General features: G+C 42.2%; 3 protein-coding genes across 3 annotated transcripts; 1 reads left to right on the forward strand and 2 right to left on the reverse strand.

The window, feature by feature from the left end:
- Positions 1-2,898: 2,898 nt before the first annotated feature.
- On the reverse strand, positions 2,899-3,525 carry LOC108063086 (uncharacterized). Its single transcript, XM_017150083.2, has one exon. It carries the CDS (start codon positions 3,523-3,525, stop codon positions 2,899-2,901), a length of 627 nt encoding a protein of 208 aa, XP_017005572.2.
- Positions 3,526-11,183: 7,658 nt separating this feature from the next.
- Positions 11,184-11,786, reverse strand: I-t (inhibitor-t). The gene has a single exon (XM_017146901.2). The coding sequence runs from the start codon at positions 11,784-11,786 to the stop codon at positions 11,184-11,186; it is 603 nt and encodes a 200-aa protein (XP_017002390.2).
- A 731-nt stretch (positions 11,787-12,517) lies between these two features.
- Positions 12,518-15,895, forward strand: LOC123003322 (neprilysin-1-like). Its single transcript, XM_044395518.1, has 3 exons — positions 12,518-12,883; positions 14,065-15,036; positions 15,101-15,895. The coding sequence occupies exons 1-3, from the start codon at positions 12,518-12,520 to the stop codon at positions 15,893-15,895; spliced, it is 2,133 nt and encodes a 710-aa protein (XP_044251453.1).
- The last annotated feature ends 209 nt before the right edge of the window (positions 15,896-16,104 follow it).

The following is a 16,104-nucleotide window of genomic DNA, read 5'->3' on the forward strand; positions in this document are numbered from 1 at the left end:
ATTGTCGGGGCATGTTTTTCCCAGGATTCCCGTTTAAATACAAAGCTGGGAATTCAGCATACGGAATACCAAAAGGAACAGAGGGGAAATAAAAGGGGGGAAAGAAGGTAAGAAGGACGACAAGTGTCGCATTGTTTTATGTTTTTGTTTTTGCCGAGTCTGCTCCTTTATTCTAGGCGCCTTTGCCTCGCTCTGAATAATTAATATTGCGCATACGACGTGTTGCTGCGACTGCCAGTCAGCACATCCCTGGCCAACGGATGCCGCTCACTTTATTATGCTAATCAGCGCGCTGACTCTGTGCATATGCAAATTGCAATATCTGCCAACGAACTTCGAGTCGACGACTCATTAGCCTGCACAGAAATATCAGAGAGCGAGGGTTTCCTCTTGTCTGGGGCTTAGCATAAATTATGATTACTTAATGCCACATAAATCAAACCGAAGTAAGGCAAATTCCCACGATTCACAATTTTGATAACAGTCAAATCATAACAACTGCGACCAAGTCAGCTAATTTGTCAAACGTCGAGTTGCGGAATTATGCCACTAAATCAGAGGAACTGCATAAACAACCTGTGAAATATCAGACAAATTTACTTTGAAAATTCAACAAAATTTTAATTGATGGTTGCCATGCATCTATGCAAAATAATTGAATTCCCTTCGAACTTCGACTGTTCATTGCCTGCATTCCAAAATCAAATATTTTCAATAAATAAACTTAATATGCTAGAATGCCTTAATTAAACATTTAAAAAGCCAAACTCATATGAAACGTAATATTCTTCTAATCAATTTTGTAACTTAGCCAAATCATCAATAAACACTGATATCTAAATTATGTTTAATTCTAAGTAATTTCTGATATTATTTAATGATTAACTTTGTATCCAAAGCCCCATTATGCTTAGGGCAAAATATTGTTGAACTGTTGATAGGCTGCTTCCCATTTTGAAGCAATTAAACTGCAGACAAAACAGCTGCTTATTGAACTCTGGGGAAAATTGGGTGTTCAGTGAGCCATCAGCAGGAAACCCTTTTAAAGCCAAGGACACAGTAACACAGAACTCCTGTTGCTCAGCAGGATGTAGTGCGGATGCGAGTGCGGATGCGGATGCCTCTCTGGCCGGACACTGTGCTCCGGACTTGGCTGCGGTTCAAGAAACTCACAAGTGACACTTGCTCGAAAGATAAATGCGAACGTAACTTTCGCCATCAAATGTTGCCAATCTACGGCGGAGCTGAACTCCCTGTCCGTTCGTCTGTCCGTCCGTCGTTTGTCCGCTTTTCACTGCAATTTGGTAGAGTTACCTTCGTCCATTCACCACTCGAGCGAAAGGAGGAGACCCCCATCCACTATCCCCACCAGGACTCCAAAGTCCAACTCACAGGCCGAGGAAGTCACATTTACTTACTGATTTATGGTCGCATCCGTGCTCCGGGTTTTATCTGTTGAGTTTTTGGCGTAATCATTTCAAGTCAAAATGTTTTCAAAAGGCCCCACAGCAGGACCTTCCACTTCCACCCCTCTGGACCCATTCCAATCCGGCAATGGCTCGTTGATAAATGACAGCAAGTTTATCTCCACATTTGCCCATAAATTCCACACTACAAAACGGCAGTTTCTCCTTCGACAGGAGAGATCCTCCTCCGTTGGTTCCGGCCTTTAAATTATGTTTAGTGCGAAAGGATTGCAGTGAGCATATTCAGGCTTAAAGGAGTGAGGACCTCGACCGGACAGGAAACGCCTCATATGTCAGTTTAGTTGGGTAAATTGCTGAGGAATTTATGGACAGAGGAATTTTCAAGTGAATACCCCGTCTCGATGTGTGAAACTCAGCCCCCAGGGCAACAAAATATTAAAGAGAAATATTAATAAATAGCCTGGGAGTAGTCTTGTTTGCTTTGCCACTCACTTATTATTCTTCGATATATATATAGTTGGGGGATCTGCCTTTGAATGGAACCCCTTTTTATTCGCCCGGGGGCCAAACAATGTCCGCACCCAGCTGAAAAATTGCATTTGCATTTGCTAAATAATTTACCACACACATATTCCGCCTCGGGGCAGCTGTAAATTGAAGACAAATGGAGCCAACTGACCAACAGACCCGCCCCTCTGATGATGGTTTCAAAGAATTTTCATTTTTATATTGTTGTTTTTATGGCTTGGCTCTAGAGTTTCAGAGTTCCGAAGCCCCCGAGCAAAATGTTTTAAAATAAATATATAAACAAAACAACAGAGCCCTCAACTAATGACCCGAAACCCGATGGCCTGCGTTTTCCGCCTGCTACACACGTTGACGTGCTGTTAATTAATATTAAACTCATTTCCACATTCAGGCATTGAAATGCCAGAAGCCATCGGTGGATGGAGATTCACATGGAGCTGTAGGTTCTTCCTCCCCGATTCCAGTCGCGTTTCATTGAATGTGTGTGTAATTATTTCATGGCTGTCCAGCTCCTATTTCCTATTCCATCCAATATTATATGTCCGAAATTCACTAAGCCCATTAGGAGGCGTCCTGCACATACGTGCCCGGGATTACTTAATGAGAAAGCCGTAAATTCCGGCCTAGTCGCAGCACATAATTCAGGCAAATTGTGTTTGCCATTTAAATTTAAGCGAGTTAAGTACAGCAGTGATCCTGTTTGCATGTTGATTTCACACATTACGCATACGCCCCGTCAGACAGCGTGTCCTTAATTACAATTGATGCTGATTACGCAGGCAGATCACGCAGAAGCTCAATGCCAGTGCCAGGCAAAACTAATTAAAATGTTTATCAACTTTGTAATTGTCACACCCTAATTGTGGGCCTACGTGATTGTGGTTGTTGGATAAAAATAAAAGTGAAAATTCAATTCGAAAGGGAAGTTCTTGGTGTAAATCATTTATTCATTGACTTCAAGCAGCAGGCTGATGAGTTCCATGGGCGACTTTTTGCATCTAGTGGCATATTCCGCCTGGCAGTCGCCTCCCCGCTCGCCAAAGTGCTCCGATAGCTGGTACTCCCTATCGGAAGTTTGACCCAACTGGTCTACCGAACTGGAGGGTCTCAGCACTATGTCCATGATCTCGCCCAGCAATCCACTTTCGTGGTTCAAGGGCAGGGCAGCATGTTCGCAGATCAGACGAAGGAGGCAACTCCTGCCCGGCAGACCCATATTCTCGATGACCATCTCAATGCCGCGATAGATAATCCAGCGATACACCGCTCCATAGGCCGACTCCTCCTCCTCCTCCTCCCTGCCCGTAATGGCCATCGGCTTGAGATAGACCCTTGTGATCTCCGTCGAGTTGGTGGGCAGAAAGTACTCCGCCTTGAGCACATAGCCCGAGGTAACAGACTCGAAATGCAGGCCCTCCACGGGAATACCGATGCCACCGATGAACTGAACACGCGTAGGACTCGTCGGCGGGAAAATCAGGGATCTGCTCAAGCGTTTCAGGTGACCCTCGGCGGCACACGAATGCCAGCAGGTGAGGCACAGAACCACAACCGCGATCACCACTCTCATTTTGCTTCCGTTCAGCTTGAGAATTACCGTAGAACTGAATCGCATACTAGGGATTTTCACACCTCATTTCGAACTCAAACTCACTCACTTTCTTCTGTCTTGTTTGCCCTGACCAAAGAGGCTTTTAAGTGTAAGGCCCGAATCCGGAGCAATTAGCACTTTGGTGGCAACTCACTGATCTAGTTAAACCAATTTCACTAACGACCATGAAACAGCCGGCGCCAAAGATCACAAAAAACCATTTACAAGAAGTGGGCTTAAAAAATATGTAAACAACATTTTACAAACGTCTGTCTTTATAGTTACTCTACAAACAAAGCTTAAAAGAATAAATAAAGTATTTTAGTTTAAAATTCTTAAATATAAATATGAAGCAAAATTTAAAGAATGTTTTTAAAAACGCACTTAATTAATCCGATTTAAGTATGATTCATCATTATCTTTGCCTTAGCTCTTTTAATCACATTTATCTATAACCTTAAAAGACTGAAAGCAGACAAATAATGAGAATCGTATTTAGTAAATACTATTTACGATGGCTCTGTAAATATTTACTCCATTCATACGACTTCGACTTACAATCGTCTTATAGTCCAAAGTAATCCAACTAGTTTAAGCAAGCTCACATGCAGTAAAGTAAAGTAACGCAGCTAAAGTGCACAATTGCATGAGCTAAAGGGAAAAGGATTGCGAAATGCGTATGAGGATTGCCCGGAATGTGTGAGCATTGGCATTAAGACAGTAAACGGAGTGGCTGGATGATTGGGATTGGGGATTGGGGGATTGGGTCTTCTGCCGGAATGCGGAGCGGAAGTTATGCCCTCAACGACTTGAGTAAGTTAAGTGAATTGCCGTTGCATTCGGTCGCTGCCAAGGAAAAGCAGCGGAAAATGCGGGATGAGCTCTGAAAAGGCGTAGCCAGGGACTTGAAGAAAAAAAGGCAGGAAAATAAAGAAAACAAAACAGAACAGAACAGAACAGAACAGCTCCCCAGGATGTGAATCCCCTTGGGTGGCGACACTGACCTGGACAGGAAAACGAGCAAAGCTGCGATAGAGAGGGAGAGATTAGGGAAAAGCGAGAATCAGCACGAAAAGTACAAGAATATTTTCACTCCGAGTGGGTGGGAAAAAAGGAAACGCATAAAAAGGACAGAAGCTGGAGGAAAAACTAGTTGATCCCTCGATTCCCCAGCCACTCTGCCTTCAGTCTAGACAATGTATTGTGTTCAGGGCTATTTATTAAACGGACGATTAAATGTTCAGATGACATTGCTGCAGATAAACAAGATATTGCGAGCTTGGTGTTTTATCTACTCATAAGATTTCAATCCTGTGGGATTCATGAAATAATATTTACAAAAAAAGTACATGTTAAGGGGTAATAAAAATAAAATATAGCATAGCTTAAAAACTTTAAATTTTATTTACATATGTATATTCTAACCTGTGAAATTTATGATATGGCTAGAAAACTTAAATAAAATAAATCCTAGCTTAAATGTATAATCAAATCCTTTTAATTAAAATTATTTTGGTACATATTTTTCTACAAATATTTTTTTTTCATTTCCATCACGACGAGATATTGCACGTTGAAATTATATATTTGAATTTGAATATAAATTATTTTATTAGAAATGCTTTCATGCGTGAATTTATGTGTGGATTTGGGGAAATTTAAATAAAATAGTTAATAAACTAGTGAAGGTCACTTTAAGTAGATTGAAAAAATGAGGGAAGTAATTTATGCACAGTTTTTCTTCCCATTTCCATTCCAATTCCCATTACCCCAAAATGATTCCCAAAAACTGGAGCACCGCGAAGGCAATAAAAAGTTGGACAATGCAATGCGGCAATGTGGAACTTGCAGGCAGAACAAGAAGCAGAACAAGAACCGCAACGGAGGCCACGAAACTTTCACCTGCAGCACTTTATGTGCATCGTTAGCTGTGCGTAGTGCAGTTGTAGTAGTGAACTTCGCTTTCGGGCTAACGAATATGCAAATTTTAAAGTAAAAGTTGCCATTCGAATGGTCCCCAAGGCGTTTGGCTATCGATTCGCCATCAAGCAAGCCAAATCAATTATGTTGACAGGCCGTTCGCAGAGGTAAGCGCTTCAGGGGGCTGAGGGTCTGGAAATGGAAACAGTTTAAATGGCAGGACGTTTAGGAGACGGGCGCACGTGTCGTATGCGTAATGAGGGCTCCCTAACAGAAATGCATTCATCACAGCTTGGATGGGTGGTAGGTTGATGGGTGGTTGGGTTGTGGGTGGTGGTTTCGCAAGTGTCGTCGTCACATCTTGACCTCGCCGAGCCTCGAAATTACCTCGTTAGTGCTTCAGGGTGCCGCAAATCCTTTTGCCAACTGAAGAAGGAGGAGAACTCGTCTGGCAAATGAATGTGTCTTACTTATGCTTATTTAGTTTCTGTCCCAAAAAGGGAGCAGGAGGAGGAGGAGCAGGAAGAGCTGTAGGAGCAGCAGTGTGGGTAATGAGTTAAATTATTATGCAAACGACGGCTCCATGACTTGAGCTGGAAATGTGTGCTCCACATAAACAAAACACTCGAAATGTGTGCCGGGGACAAACATGGAGCTGCTCTGAAGCCAGAAGATAGAAGCCAGCAGCCAGGCGAAGAAGCTGCTTTCCGGGAGGCCAGGCGACATAAATGTAGATTAGATTCGGAACGGAATGGGCCAGGAAGCGGCTTCACTCAATGCAAGTGGCATCATTGGGAGCTCTTCAGGGGAGAGTCTCCCACACACCATATATATGTATATACTATAGCTCCAGCTCCGTGCATCAATGCCAGCCATATTATTTATGGACTTTGCACACAATAATTGGCAAGCTTTCCGCTCCAAAGCGCATTGGTCAGCAATGGGACAGTGTTTCGTTTCGCATTGGGATCGGAAATCAGAAATCGCCATGGTATGGGAATTGGGTTACGAATGGGAATCGAAATCAGAATCGGAATCAGAGTGGGAGAGGCGTTGCTGGTTCGTTGACTCCCAGTTCAGTTTGAATTGTTCAGTGTTTTCGAGGCTATAAAAAGCCTCACTGAACAGGTGTATTTGGCAATCAGTTCGAATTGTTGATTGGCAGGCAACAAAAGAAAATAAGATAAGAGTGAAAATATGAAAAATGTGTATAGAGTGGATAATTAGGATGTCAGATGGGCTAACGGACATTTAATCATACAGTTATCAAATTATGATAAAAAAGGGAATTTTTTAATACATTATTCAACTGAAATATGACAACTTTGCAAAATTAAATCAAGGGTGAAAAATTATATATCAAAACTCAGGGGAAAAACATGCCACTGACATTGATGAATCTGTTAATTCTTTGTTTCCTGATATCCTTGATCTTGACGCCAGACTTCACACATGGCCAACAACTTCCGAACCGAAATCAATTTACAAGCCAAATATTTGGGTCATAACAAGACCCCCAAAAGTGGCTCTAATTATGCATGGTCACCATGCGGGTCACTTGCCGAATTTAAATGCAAAGCCTGATGGGTCAAAAAGGTGTCCACGTGTCCCTGTCGGAATCTGTATTCTGTATATGGTTGTTTGGTTGTTTGGCACGGCCCAAAATGTTCGGTGAATGGTGAATGTATGCAAATGACCGGAACACAGCAAACATCCTCATTCTAATCGGCAATTGTGTCTGTGTGTGCTTTTTGTTGATGTTCAGTTGTCTTTGCTTGTGTTGCTGATTTCGGCATGGCAACTTCAATTCTGTGCCAACGAAATGTTAGTATCCTGGGCCGTAAAAGGAAGTATAGGATTGCAAGGGTATTTTAAGTTAAAGGAGTTAAATCAATATATCCTGGCACTAATATGCAAATATACGGGTATCTTAGGCAAAAGTAAAAATTTCTTAACTTAAATTTAAATAATTAGTTTAACAAATTCAAATTTAAATTTGTATATATCTAATTTTCTGAATATAAGTTAAAGTATTATTAAAAAAAATCCCCTTGAAAGCCTTTAAAATCTACCAAAATAAAGGTAACTTTTCCTTCTTTGCCAAATTGATTTTTATTTTATGTAAATTCTCAAACATTCCCCTGTGTTCGACACTGCCGTCTAACAAGGTTTAAGTCTGCAAAACTCTTATTAAAAGTTTCGGCACTGACCGAAGCTCTTTATTTAGTTACCGGCCCCAAGAACGTGGGTGGTGGCTTGAAGCCCTTTAAATGAGATCAAAACGAAACACCCTGCCGGGACACAGAATGGCAACAGTATTCAAATATTTAATCCACCCCGGCAGACTGCATTCACAATAAACCCACTCACCCACTCAGCCACCCACCAACCAAACTCATCGGTGGGGCACCCACATAAAGAACAGCTGTGTCCACCGTGCAGAATTTCATGACACACCGAATGAAAAAGCAGGGAGAGATGGGTTTTGGGATGGGGTTCGGGCTTGGAGATGGGGTTTTGGATGTCGACTCTCTGGCCTTTTCGTGTTTAATTGAGTTTGAAATAGGTGCCAACTTCTCTCTGGCCTCCCAGCTCCGAAAAATTGGCTTAGTTGTGAGGAGTCCCCCACATCACAACAGAAACTCTGGAGTATATAGCACACATTCCCATACATATTTGCATTCAACTCTTTAAGTCAGCATCTGCTTTTGTTTCCAATTTTATTTCAAATTTCATTTAATACTTTTGAAGAATTTGCGGCGGCATAAACAATAACGAGTGACTGTAAAGTGGCTCCGTTAGCAAACTCAGCATTCGCATTCGGATATCAAAATTTAATCCGCAATCGGTCCAAATCCTTCCGACCCGCCAGTAATTCCGTTTTATGTTTGCCCAGCAATCCTTTTGCCCAATTCATTTATTTCAATTGTTGCCGGCGCTTCCGTTGTTCCCAATAATAAAGACCGTAGTCAACTATACGGCGTAATAAGCGCTTTTTATTCTGGGAACGAACGGCATTGTGAACGCGAGGCATTTTTATTGTTTCCGGGGGCGCTCAGATCGACAGTGGGCTAGGCTCGTGGATTTTGCGGATAAAAATATGGCAAGTGGGCTTAAAGTGGCAATAAAAGTGGGCTAAATCCATCTGCATTGATTTTAATAGCTGTCTTTGTTGATACTCGGGGTAAAGTGAACAAATATTCATGAACAATTAAGAAATTGCCTTTAAAACTATTATTTAAATTTAAAATAAAATTGCTTTAAATTGAAAAACAGGAGGTACATGAAAAAAATAAAATCAAACTTAAAATTAAAATCAATTTAAGTTCCTTAAAGTGGTTAGGAATTTTTAATAATGTAGTATTTAACACCCATTGTAAAAAACCTTCTGTTTCACTACGCCCACGCCCCCTCTTTTCCCAAATGGGCGTGGCTGATGGTGCACGCTCGTATTTGCCGACTTTCAAAACCCGCCTGAAGTTTGCCAACATTCGTTTCATTTTATAACCCGAAACGAATAAAACAAAGCAAAGTTTCAAACTTTTTGTTTAGTCCTTGAATGACATCGTTGTCTCTCGACTTATTTTTATGTGCGATTGACGCTACGCCCGCGTCGCCAGAAAAAGGTAAGCAGGTGGTGCCAGAAATTTACTTACCAAGTACTTATTTGCCTATTTCAAAAGCCATTTGTATAAACGGCCAACGGTTCGGGGCACTCGGTCCCCCAAGAAATGTAATAAAATAAGCCTCGGCTCGACTTGGCAGCTGCATAAACAAATACCTGATAAAGATGGCCGAAGGAGCGGACAAAGGCGGACCTTTGGACCGGGGCCACTCGAAGGTATTTGCATAAAATGTTGCAGCATTAGCAGGACCCGCTACACATTGGGACAATCAGTGGAATCCCCCGCGAGCTCCGGTATTTTTTATTAAATTTTATTATTATGTTTTGCATAATTTTCCCTTCTTTTCTGCTCTTGCAAATGGCCCCACAAAATTAAAAGAGGTATATACATACATTACTGGGTACCAAAAAAAAACCCTTGGCATTCAACCTGGTTCCTAAGATCCGGCCAAAAATACTTTTGGCAAACTTCCGAGGCTCTTCAAGTGGAAGGCTTTGATTTAAGCGTACACCGATTCGTTTAATGCCCGCGAATCTAGCGCTTTAACAACGCTTCGCGACAAAGACCTTAAATAGAAGTCAGCCGAAGGATATTTACAGCACCCCGGGGACTTTGGGAAATCGCAGCCTGAAAAGAGACCGGCAAAAATAGTCGCCAAAGTTCAGAGCGGCGACCGCAGAAAACTCGAATGCGACAATTAATTTTAGTGAATTATGACCGCAGAGTGGAAAATGGCGCTAATGTGACGGCCTTTTGCCAATTTGCTGTTTGCTGTTTGCTCTCTGCAGTTTTTGGCCAGGACCGAAAAACACGAACAGCTGTCAGAGGGCATCCGCTTTTTGTTGTCGTTGGCCAACTTTTCAGGGCGGCACGGCGCAGACCGCAGACCGAAAAAGACAGTCGGTCGGAGGACAATTCTGGGGTATTCCCCGGGTTCCCTGGCGTGTCGTTCGCAATATGACAGCCAGAAACCGAAACCGAACACGGCGAAACGTTGCGTATACGCGATATGCGAAACGCGAGTGCAGCGAGCCTTCGAAACTGTCACAACCACGCCAATCTGGGCTTAGAAATGGCCGCGTCGATCTATGTTGCCATAATTCATAGCCAAACATTTCAACACTCACTCTCACACTCACACTAACACTCACACCGTTCCATTGTTCGATGCACGTGCCCGGGCAACACAAAGGATGAATCCTGGATAACAGAAAAAACCACGCAAAAACGCAACAAAATGGCAGCCGGAATAGAGGAAAAACACGCGGAAGTCGCGAGCTTAGCAAGCTGAAAATGCTCGTAAAGTACAATGAACCGCAGAAGCTGAAAGGCGGAGAATTCGGGGTGCCAGGAGGAGGCTGGAAGGATGTGGATCCTGGGATGTGGGTGAAGTTGAGTGGATTTCAGCTTGTGTCCCGGCGAAAAGCGAAGAGGCGTTTGCTTTATTTACCCCGGTATCCGTGGAGACTCAAGCCACTACTCGCGAAACTGATTTTAAAAATTGTTTGTCAACTAGTTATTTAAAAAAAGTGCAAATCCTTTGATAAATAATTTTTCAATATGTATGCTTACTATTTTTCTTAACGTATACAATTATTTTAAGATTTTAATTGGTTTGTATTAAAAAAATTTTGTACATTGTATTTAATTTTGCCCATATATTGCATTATATTACACCAACAAAAATAGGACAAAATTTTCCTTTTATATACTTACTTATACTTTTTATACAATAGAAAATATAGATATTGAAAATAATCTTTTTGATTTTTGGCATGACAAAAGATAACTTACTTTTTAAAAATTGTAAATTCTATTGCGATCCAATAAGTTCTGTGTAGTCAAAGTGTTTACCAACAGAGAAGATAGCACCGTACCAGGTATCTGTTAGTCAGGCCACTTCACTCCACAGTCCTCTCAGTTGCATACCGGTTTTTCCGCTGCACTTGGCACCATTTATCCCCCGTGAGTGACACCTGAAAGAGTGACAGATAGAGGCGACGAGGAGCTGAAGGAGATCCCAGCTCCTGCACTTTATTTCTGCTCTTAATTCGATGACAACAATTGAGAAACCCACACCGCAAAGAGTTGCTAAGCGCTGAGTCCCTGGGAAAATCGAATGTTGTTCACTTCGCAGTAGTCCTTTAGCTGCTTGTAGTTGCTGCAGGTTATATTTCTGGACTCCATCCTGCGGCCCGGTTGGGTAATGTCGTCCAGATCTTCGTCCATCGGATGGAAGACGTCGCTCATCTTGCGACCCTTGCAGACGGTGAACTCGCCCTCGTCGAAGAGTTTGCGTCGCATCTGAAAGGTCAGCGTGGGAGGAAGTAGGCTAACACTTTTCAATTGTGGGAACTTCAGATCTTTGGAGGCCACAGAGGAGGTGCTGCTCCTCTTCGACAGGCTCAGACTATCCGACTCCAGTTTGGCCGCCAAGACCATTTCATCCATAATTTCCGTCTTCTGCGGATATGGAGTCGCCGAACCCTTGGTATTCATATGGCCATAATCCCGATTGACTGAAACCCTTTCATTGACCGCCGTGGTGCTTATCTGGAAGCCAATGGGGAAATGGAACAGGTTTTTCGTCTGTCCCTTCTTCTTTTCGGTTAGAATTCCTATTCTGGTAGATTTCCTGGCTCCTACATGGTCAGTTTTCAGCTTTTCTGAGAAGCTCGGCGTGTTCCTCAGCATTGTAATCTGTTTTTTGTGAATTTCTTATTTTTCTGGTGTTTCTGTATTCGTTGTTTTAGTCATGTATATTGTTTGTGTGACTTGGTAGTGCTAGGTATATTCTGGCCTACTTTAGTTATCTAAAAACCTTTAATCAATCTGCTATAAATTCTATAAATATGTTGCAAAAAAAACCAACCAAAATGGCACAGAAAACTTTTTTCTAAAATTGATAAGGAATTAGTGCCAAATTGATTGCAACCAAAAAACTAAAAAATAAATATGAACCTCCTAAATGCCAATCAATCAAATGAACTGAAAATATTTCTCTTTGAAGTTTAAAAAATAAATATAAATACAATTACGCTGATAATATGGCTGATAGTTGGCCCAATGACCAAAGTCAAACCAAGTTAGTCTAATTATGTTGAAGTTAGGGCTAAAATGGGTCACAAAAAGTCGCCAATCTTGGAAACTATAAACAAATCAGGCTTCAGAAACTTTCTGCCACCCCGCTTGCAGCCCCGAAAGTTGATGGCGCCCGCAGTTTGAAAGTTTTCCATTCAATTCACTTAAGACTCTATTCGCCTTTCGCGTTTGCATTTTGATGCGGCAATACTTTCCCCTTTTTCTCTTTCCCACATTTTCCACTAACTCGTACCTTGATGGCCCCGTTTGCAGTGAACTTTTCCTGGCCAGAGAGGAAAACTGGGCGAAAAACACCAGGCAGACGGACGGAGTCGTTGCAGCTAATGGTGTTTATTGCATTTACTCCCCGACTGCCACTTAAATCGGCGACACTGTGGGCTGGTTTGGTTTTGGGGTCTCTGAGGTTGGTGGTTTACCAGGGTTCCGTTCTCGGGGGGCAGCAGGAGGAGCAGCAACACCTGAAGCTACGCAAATACCCCGCAGGCGGCAGACCAAGCAAAACAGACGATGGCCGTTGGACGATAGACTGCAGAGCCCACAGCTTCGAGCAGCTGCCTTCTCCGCTCGTGTGGAAGAAAGTGCAAAGTAAATGCACAACACAAAGTCTGCCTGGCGCCGCCTCTGGTGAACAGGTGAACAGCCAGGGGGCGTGGCAGGTGGGCAGGACGAAGGACCTGCCACAACTGCGGGTGCAGCCAAAAGAGCAACTCACCTAACGTCTCTGCCAAGCAGGCAAGCCACCATCCAACCAACCCAAGCTGTTGTGGCACAGATTTGGCTGACGCAAAGTTTGATTAAATCACATGACAGCGGAGGAAGGAGACGTCTGGCCAGCGGCTGGTGGGACATGGATTCAAGTGGCTTGATACTAAAGCACGCGGAAAAATTATAGCTCACATAGTGGTATTTTATCATATTTTAAAATGCATAAAAAAATATAAGTATGTATTTTTGAATTTGTACAATTTTTGAACCATTTCCAACAACAACAAAACACCTGGAAAACTCATATTTTTACCAAGAACCCTGATCCTTATTTCCCACCTAAAAACAAATTATGGGTTGTCATCCTTCGTTGAGTTCGTAATCGAATTCCCCATCGATTGGCATTTAAACATGGAAATTTATATTTTTGAGAATTTTTTCCCATAATTCGGATTTAAAAAATTCACAAATTGACAAGAAATAGTGACCCTGATCAGGAATATATATACTTTATACGGTCGGAAACGCTTCCTTCTCCCTGTTACATTATTTTGCACGTATACAATATACCCTTTTATAATTCGAGTAAGGGGCATAAAAAGCATTTATCAGAATGGATAAGTTTGGCCTTGGATTTTTGCACATGGCAAAGCGCGTGGGCATACATTTAATCTCAAAAAGTTTTTATTTAAAATATTAATACATTCTTTTTTTTCTTTCTTTCTCTCTTTCTTTCTTTTCTAGAAATATTTATTTGATTCTTGAGATTCTTAATAAAAAAAGTAATTTTATTTTGTATGCTATGGCCTTGGATTTTTGTTAATGGCAAGGCGCAAAGGGCAAACATTTAATCTCAAATAATTTTTGTATTTTAAATATAAATATATTTTTCTTATGGTACATAAATGTATTTGTTCTCTCAGCAAGTTGTTATTAAATTTATTTCTTTAAAAACATTCCATGGAAACTTTTTCAGTTCGAATCGGGGCATTTAAAAAGAGGTACCCTTTGCACAAAGCTGACAGTATAGATTTGAGCTCTGAATCGGGAAGTACCTCATCGGTAAATTAACATGGAATTAATCCATCAAATTGAGTTAGACGGCACTAACCCAGGCTCCGTTAGACCACTGCTTTTCGTGCTTTTACTTATATTTACCACAAAGAGCGATGGGAATCCAATCACCAACTCCAAAACTGAATACCTAGATTCCTATGCGAATCTCATGAAGTCCTACATGAACTTCAGTGTGGATCCTTGTGAGGACTTTTATGAGTACTCCTGCGGAAACTATCGACAGAGTTCACCGCTTTTTTGGGTGATCTGGGATAATAGCAAGGGTGACATCACGAAAAACCTGGTTGGCAAGACGGAAGCATATCTAGGCAGGATGGATCTGGCGGAGTCTCTAAATGTCCTCAAGGAACTGAAGGTGGCCCAAAGGTTATACAACGCCTGTTTGGGAGCTTCTCTATCTCCCTTTCCAGCCGATGATCCACATTATCTAGCACTCATTCGGTCGATCGGAGCGTTCCCCGCCGTCGATGGACCCAACTGGAATGCCTCCAACTTCAGCTGGTTCAACATGAGTGCCCAAATGATCAACTATGGGGCGAAAGGTTTGATCGACGACGCGATGGACAAAGAATATCCCTTTGAGCCGTACATGATTAGTCCGAAACTGGGCTTTCACAGCATCGTGGAGGAGGACATCATCCTCGGCAACTCCGCTCAAGCCTACAAACTGGACAAGGATCGCATGCGCGGATACCTAAGATCCTATAAGCTGCCAGAGGATAAAATTGCAGAAGTGATCGATGGAGTGTTTGCATTCTGGCGAGAGGCTATAACGGTGGAGGGAACGGATCGCCCTGGAAACTGCGAAAAGTTCGAGAACAGCTACTTCCAGATCGTTTGGAACGGGGAGCAACCAAAGGAAACCCCAATGTGTGAATCCTATTTCCTAGATATGGACAAGGTGTATGCGAGGCATTCCGAGGCCGTGGCCAATTATCTGGCCATGAAACTGCTGTTCGCATTCGATGCCCAACTCAATGCCACCCAAACCCAAGGGGATTATTGTGAAAGAACACTGCGGTACACCATGCCGTTCCTCTTCAACAAACTCTTTATTGCGGTGAGTACAATAAACAAGAAATTTAATTTATAAATTAAAAATTAAATTTATAATTCCCTTACAGGATCACCTTTCAGAGAAGATAAAGTTGGAAGTGATTGAGATTATGGAGGAATTTGGGAAGAGCGTACAAAGGACGCTGGAGAAAGAGGGTAGGTTCGACTCGAAGGATCCGAAGAAAGGACTGACCAATTTAGCTTTAATTGAGTCTTCTCTTGAGTTAATCGACTTCAAATTGCTCGCCGATCGCATAATTCCGGAGATTGGCCGTCTGGAAATAGTCGACGATAGTTACGCAGCCACCAATATAAATCTGCAACGCCTCCGGGTCGACATCAGTCGATTCGGCACCCGTCACGCCCATGAACTGTCCAATTCCTCCCGTTCACAGAACTCCCTGTTGGATGAGATGTCTTCTGTGTCCTTATTTTTTCAACCTCCCGTTTATGACCCCTCTTGGCCTTTCTCCCTAAAATTTGGTGGCCTCGCTAGTTGGCTTTCTCGCTTTTTGCCCCAGTTCGAAGATGTAAGTTATGATTACGATATCGAAAGGTGCTTTGCGCCCTCGGAAGACTTTGGGGACTCGGGATTGTCGTTCTCTGCCTACCAAAGCCGGATAGATCATCTTTTGGAGAATCCCAAGCAGGAGAAGATCAGCGAACAGATGCCAGGACTCGACTTGTTGCCAAATCAGCTCTTCTTTCTGAAATCCACTCAGTTGCTGTGCTCTGGAAACAAAGAGGATGCTAAATACAAGGCTGAGGGCTTCTTGGCGAGCAACGAAGACTTCTTCAGGGCCTTCAACTGTCCTGTCGGATCTGGCATGCGTCGCGTACCCAAACCTTGTAGGATGTGGTAAACAGTCCTTTAACACTTGCGAAAGTTTATACTATCATTTACTACAAAATTATCAAAAATACTAAATTCTTAAGAGTTGGAAAACAATAAATAACGGGAATAAAAATATTTAAGTAAACTCATATTTTTACCAAAACTCTATACTTTGGCCGAACTTATTAAACTTAATAAAATAAACTTAATAAATATTAAAAAAGGTCTACCTTTATC

Source organism: Drosophila takahashii, chromosome 3R (genome assembly GCF_030179915.1).
Source record: "Drosophila takahashii strain IR98-3 E-12201 chromosome 3R, DtakHiC1v2, whole genome shotgun sequence".
Taxonomy (NCBI): Eukaryota; Metazoa; Arthropoda; class Insecta; order Diptera; family Drosophilidae; genus Drosophila; species Drosophila takahashii.

Excerpts from the sequence above, each read along its gene's own strand:
- LOC123003322 (XM_044395518.1), top strand. The coding sequence starts at position 12,518 with ATGGTGTTTATTGCATTTACTCCCCGACTGCCACTTAAATCGGCGACA. Across the intron at positions 12,884-14,064 it reads AGGACCTGCCACAACTGCGG|AGCGATGGGAATCCAATCAC; the intron begins GTGCAGCCAAAA and ends TTTACCACAAAG. Across the intron at positions 15,037-15,100 it reads TCAACAAACTCTTTATTGCG|GATCACCTTTCAGAGAAGAT; the intron begins GTGAGTACAATA and ends ATTCCCTTACAG.
- I-t (XM_017146901.2), bottom strand. The coding sequence starts at position 11,786 with ATGCTGAGGAACACGCCGAGCTTCTCAGAAAAGCTGAAAACTGACCAT.
- LOC108063086 (XM_017150083.2), bottom strand. The coding sequence starts at position 3,525 with ATGAGAGTGGTGATCGCGGTTGTGGTTCTGTGCCTCACCTGCTGGCAT.